Source organism: Caloenas nicobarica, chromosome 2 (assembly GCF_036013445.1).
Source record: "Caloenas nicobarica isolate bCalNic1 chromosome 2, bCalNic1.hap1, whole genome shotgun sequence".
Classification (NCBI taxonomy): domain Eukaryota; kingdom Metazoa; phylum Chordata; class Aves; order Columbiformes; family Columbidae; genus Caloenas; species Caloenas nicobarica.
In genome coordinates this window covers 7,468,326-7,474,412 of record NC_088246.1, presented here as the reverse complement: position 1 = coordinate 7,474,412, position 6,087 = coordinate 7,468,326, and the positions used below count along the sequence as shown (strand labels likewise).

The 6,087-nt window shown below is 49.7% G+C and overlaps 1 protein-coding gene across 1 annotated transcript in view; it reads left to right on the top strand.

Moving 5' to 3' along the window:
* Positions 1 to 5,811: 5,811 nt before the first annotated feature.
* The window catches only part of RHEB (Ras homolog, mTORC1 binding), a 42,570-nt gene continuing 42,294 nt past the window's right edge, over positions 5,812 to 6,087 (top strand). Inside the window, exon 1 of the mRNA XM_065628357.1 lies at positions 5,812 to 6,074. Coding sequence (XP_065484429.1) covers positions 6,023 to 6,074 — 52 coding nt within the window. The 5' untranslated portion in view covers positions 5,812 to 6,022. The remainder of the gene's footprint in view (positions 6,075 to 6,087) is intronic.

Genomic DNA, 6,087 nt, shown 5'->3' with positions numbered 1-6,087 from the left:
AGTGCACCTAAAGCTGTGATCTACAGCTCTTCACATGGCTTGTGAGAGGCCTCAGCCATGGAAAAGAATCAATCAAATGTCATTAAACTCAAGTTCTTGCACATTTTTTCCCCCAGCCAGGCAGCAAGCAGTACCTATAGATGGGAGACCATGGCGATGGCTCCAGGTGCTCCCATTCTCTCCCTGGACCGGACAGTGCTGCCAATGGAGGTGGCAGCGTGACCTTCCCCAGTGCTCGCCGAAAGCCTCTTCAGTCGCATGGATAATCTTCTGTCCTGAGGATGTGAGATGCTGCAGAAATGGATTCCGCTCAGCCAGCAGGACTGTAAAACATAATTGATTCCTGTGCTTCCCTGTGCATTTCCTTGCCCAGCAAGAGATGTCTGTGAACAATGATTATTTTAAAGTGATTCTTGGTCTCAGAAAGGAGCAGATTAAGTTTGGGTTTTACCTACTCTGGATATTTTTAGCTGTTTAAGTGTAAGAAAATGTTTCTTGGTAGACTTCAGCCCTCAATATTTTCCAGTATCTAGAGATGTTTTGAACTAACTTAAAAAAAAAAAAAAAAAATCACCCTTGGCTGGCATTGATCACTTGACTGATGAAAACATTTTCCTGTTTTACTTCTTTTACTTTCTGTTAAAAGGTCTGAGATCTTTTAGCCCCTGCAGAGAGTGTTTGCTGTTTACTAAGAACTGAACTGCAATTGTTGCACATCCAAGGCCCGTTCATCTTATTTTACTAAGGAATATTATCCTGCTGGGGGTGTTTGGGTACAGCAGAAAGAACCAGCCTCATTTTCCGAGCCCTGAGCTCTTGTTCTCACGGCAGAGGAATCCGACTGAAGCGGTTCCAAGACTGCGTGTTGCTTTGAGAACACTCCTTGCCACCTTTTGATAGAAGTTAGGCTAAGTCAGACTCTTCCAGCTTTGATCCAACTAGAAGTAAAACCGTGTGTGCTTAATTCTGTCATACAACAGGCTGTTGAACTGTTCTTACTGAGCCCTCCAGTCCAAAAGTTTCTCTGAACTTTCACACCTTCTGCTCCCATATTGAACACTTACTAGGGGTAATTTCCAGAGGAAAACGTCATTCCGAATAATTTAATACTACCCTTATGTCCGCATAATGTATATTATGCAAAACTAATGTTCTGCAGACGCTGCTCTTTACTCTTAACTTCAGGTCTTAATTTAACTGTGGTTTGGAAAGTCACTTCCTTTGCCCCTATTTGTTCGATGATGATGCGGTCAGACCTGTTCCCAGTGAAGCGAATGAGAACAGGAGGTGACCTGTACTCATACATCAAACTCCTTTAAAAAACAAAAACAAACACCTTGTCCCTGCCAGCTGCATACCAGGACCTGTATGGCATTAGCCTGTGACGTCAGTAGCCCCTGTGAACTGAATTAGTTCCTTAATTTGATTCTACCACTATTTTGCCAGGGTTTCTAACTGAATATTGGAAAATATGATCGTTGTGAAAATGCAAGAGGGAGTAGGAACGAGTGTAAGATGGAACTGAATGTACTTTGTAAGCTCCGTGGGCAGGAAGGTCGATGCTGTCAGTGTGGAAGCACGCCCAGCACAAACACTGCGCAGGGCAAAAAAACTCCTGGGGAAGGTCCTGATCTGCCAAAGGACAGAGCAGGTAATTAATTATACTGGTAATTGCTGTTACAGGAATTGAATGCACAAGTCAGAGCTGTTCTGCATTTGGGATCTGAGTAACAGCGTGTTTGTGGGTTTGTATGTACTGTATTAGCATAAAAATACTTATGTTTCCTACATGAAATTCATAGTTGTTTTTCCTCTATCCTGGTTTTTCTTCCATCACAACAAAGCAGATACAGGCAATAAAATAAAGATATGTTCCCTTTCCTCAGCCTCCCTTGACATCTGTTGAGTATATCACTGCATATACATAACCTTGCAGTTCTTCCTTCTGACATTTTCTCTTTTTCAGAAAAAAGGCCATACCTGATGTTCTGCATTTATTAATACAATTAATTGAATTTATCATCTGAACAGCTACGAAGGCTATGTTTGATTTGAAGGAGTACCTGGTCAACTAAAACATTAAGCAGGGCTGGAGTACAGCCAGTGGTGCATCAGTGTGTGGTGTACGTCACTTGTCTGAGTTCTCGGAACTCCTTTGCAGCTCCCAGCACGACTCGCAGACCCTGGAGAAGTGAAGCAGCTGGAGCAGGACCAGGGAACGCGGAGGTTAAGCCCTGGTCCCTGATGCCGCCGCTGCTCTGGAACGCCGCGCTGGGAAAACACGACCTGAGCGTCGCGCTTATTAGAGAGGAAGAGAATTTCAGGGAAAGGCCACTTAGTGTGAGAAGCTGTTCAGTCCTAAACATATTAATATAAACAGTGAGTTCAAATACCACGTGATGCCCCAATGAGATGTTCCCTCTGCCTCGGAGCCCTCCAGGCATCATCTGGACTTCACTTTGACGGGAGAAATGCAATGATGGCCTTATCACCATCCAGGTCAGCTCATCCCTGCTTCAGATGCTACCGCTTGCGCAGCAGCATCCCAGAGCGCTCAAAGGCTGCTCAGCACCATCACCAAGTCCTAGAGCATGGAGGAAGGACAACGTTCCCCAAAAGCTCCTTATTTGCCTGTATTTCAAGCGCCCCAGTCAAGATAGAACAAACACCTGAGAGATCCTCATGGAATAAGGATTATTGGCCAATTCCTTTCAAAGAGCCAGTGGAAGGAAATCACAGCTTTTTCTGCAAGTTTACAAAACACCCACGCCCAGGAAGGATGAGTTCTGGGTTCCTGCTGTGATGCAGGCTGAGCAAGCATGGATATCGTATGGTGAGACAAACCCAGTGCAACTAGCGACAGTAAATAAAGCAGCTGAAGCGGTGAGAGAAACCCTGTGGTAGTGAGCTCTCCTAAATGAGTACAGAGTAAGTGCAAGTTAACAGAAATGAGATAAATAAACAGACAAGGGTCCAAAAGGTGCGTGGGAGAAGGAAAAGAGAGGGGTGGCAAGGAGGGAACAAAACCAGAAGCTCTCACAAATGAATAAATATTGGTGCTTACCACTTTGAGCACATGGAAGGGTAAAAATGTATTTCTGAAAATGCAGAGGAGGTTTCAGCAGAGTGAAAAGCCCAGTGCCTAAATATGACGGGGAAGTCAGAAAAAATGTGAGGATATGGAAGCTGAAAGTGTAACTACCGCAAATTTCACCTGTGCTTCCAGATCCATTTACATCATTGGAAGGTAACTCTTGCCTCAGTTCTTTCAGTCCTCTGGCTTGGTAAATGGCCCAAATTTTGGTCCATGCTATGGGCCTGGGGGCAGCAAAGATGACAGCACAGCTGCAGAGCGACTCAGGGGATGGTCCTGCAGGATTACAGCTACTGCGATCTTCATGTCTTTTAACACACCAGACTCGTGTGTTTAAAAAGACTTGTTTAAAAAGACTTTAAAAAGACTTTAAACTCTTGTTTAAAAAGACTCCTGCTAAAACATGCAAGACGAAAAGGTGCGCAGGGATCTGCAGTGGGCAGGTCGGTCCCTCCACACCTCACCGAGCTGTGAGGGCAGGATTTCTGAATGCTGCTCTTTCCTCAGCCCCACCAAATCCATCCGTGTGGCAGGATCACTCTAGTCCCGGCGGTGTGGTACCCTGGAGCCGCGACCAAAGGGGAATCTGTGCTGCAGCGAGGGGAAAAGAGAGGCTGGAGGTGGAAAAAGAGCATGCAGAGTGACATCCATCACAGCTGTCACTGACAGAGTACATAAACCCACTTTCTCATCAAATAATGATCTTTTCATCATGTACCCATTCACTAAATGCATCTGCTGTTTCACAGGTTACCAGTACTTAGCCTTCAAGATCCTATAATCCAGAAAATTAAAGGTACAGACTATCCCAAAAATGCAGATATTGCCTTAAAGCGTGTCTGCTTCTTCAGAAGCAAATCGGTTTTGTGTATAAACAGCTTTCTTTTGCTTTAGTTCCCTGCCCTTGTACCAGATTAGATGAATGCCAGTACATGGGAATGAACGGTTGAGATCAGGGAGGAGGAAAAGACCCATCTCCCGTAACACCATCAAACTCTTTTAGGTTGGTTTAGTTGTATCAAACAGTTGTACTGTAGCATAATTGCATGTTAGATATATGAGTGTACCTCCCAAAAAAGACAAATATATATAGAAAACATGATTTTTACTTCTAAATAATGTTCATTTTTCAATAACATGCGGAATGGGTAAATATAACCAAAAATGTGTGCAAAGTGGAAGAAAATGGGAGGAAAGGCAATTTTCCTGTCTTTCATGCCTTTCTCCCTTAAACTCTGCTGCGAGTGCTATTGGTGACTTCCACTTTATGGATGCACTCGCTTTTTTCCAAGTCTAAAACTCACAACATGCCCTGGTTAACACTTTCCCTCCACCCCTCGCTCTCTCTTTTATGTGCAATTTGCCAGCACTTCACACACGTTCAGGTCCAACGTTTCCCCAGAACACCACAATTCATCTGCGTGCAAAGGGAATGCTCTGAAAAGGCACCAAGATGATTTTAAATAACGGCCGCAGCTCGGAGCGGTGACCCTTTTGGGGCCCGGCGGCGCTTTGGGTCTCTGGGCTGAGAGGGCGGCCCGGGGCCCGCGCGCTGCCCGCCGCCCTGACGGGGAGGCCGGGGGAAGCCAGGCTGCCGCCAGCCGCCCGCGGAGCTCCGGGCCGCGGCCGTTGGCGCCCGGGAACGGATCAACCGGGGAAAAATTTAATGAAATATAACAAGGGTAAGTGTGGAGTCTTGCACCTGGGCAGGAACAACCCCAGGTTCCAGTGTAAGTTGGGGAACGACCTGTTGGAGAGCAGTGTAGGGGAAAGGGACCTGCGGGTCCTGGGGACAGCAGGTGACCGTGAGCCAGCACTGTGCCCTTGTGGCCAGGAAGGCCAATGGCATCCTGGGGTGTATAAGAAGGGGGGTGGTTAGTAGGTCGAGAGAGGTTCTCCTTCCCCTCTACTCTGCCCTGGTGAGACCTCATCTGGAATATTGTGTCCAGTTCTGGGCCCCTCAGTTCAAGGACAGGGAACTGCTGGAGAGAGTCCAGCGCAGGGCAACGAAGATGCTGAAGGGAGTGGAGCATCTCCCGTGTGAGGAAAGGCTGAGGAGCTGGGGCTCTTGAGCTTGGAGAAGAGGAGACTGAGGGGTGACCTCATTAATGTTTATAAATATGTAAAGGGTGAGTGTCAGGAGGATGGAGCCAGGCTCTTCTCGGTGACAACCGATGACAGGACAAGGGGCAATGGGTGCAAACTGGAACACAGGAGGTTCCACTTAAATATGAGAAGAAACTTCTTCACAGTGAGGGTGCCAGAGCCTGGACCAGGCTGCCCAGGGAGGTTGTGGAGTCTCCTTCTCTGCAGACATTCCAACCCGCCTGGACACCTTCCTGTGTAACCTCATCTGGGTGTTCCTGCTCCGCGGGGGGATTGGGCTGGATGAGCTTTCGAGGTCCCTTCCAACCCCTGACATTCTGTGATTCTGCGAACCGCTGCGCACGCGCGGCTCTCCAGCCCCCTCCCAGCCAATCCCCGTCCCCGCTCGCCCTCGCTCGCCAGCCCCGCCCCTTTCTTTGAACATTACCGCAGCCGCCGCTCTCGGCCAATCGCCGCCCGCGCTGCCGCGGCGTCGCCCAATCGGAGAGGAGGGGCGGGGCGGGGGGGCAAGGCATGACGCAGCGAGTTTTTCCCCTCGCGGCGCCCGGCGCCCGCTCTCCACGGCGGCGAGGTCGCCGCTCCGGCCTGTGACGCGTGACGCACAGGTACGTGAGGGGCTGGCGAGCGCGGCGGTCACGTGGGGCGGGCGCTGCTGCCAGGCGCCGCGGGTCCCGTGCGCTCGCCCCGCCGCTCCGCCGCCCCTCCCCCGCCGCATGTCGCTGGCGGCGCGTCCCGCTGCCCCTCAGCCGCCCGCCCAGCGCCGCCGCCTCCTCCGCTGCCGCCGCCGCCCTTGATGTGGTTCGGGGCCGGGCGGGGAAGAAGATGCCGCCGTCCAAGTCCCGCAAGATCGCGATCCTGGGCTACCGGAGCGTGGGTGAGCGCGGGGT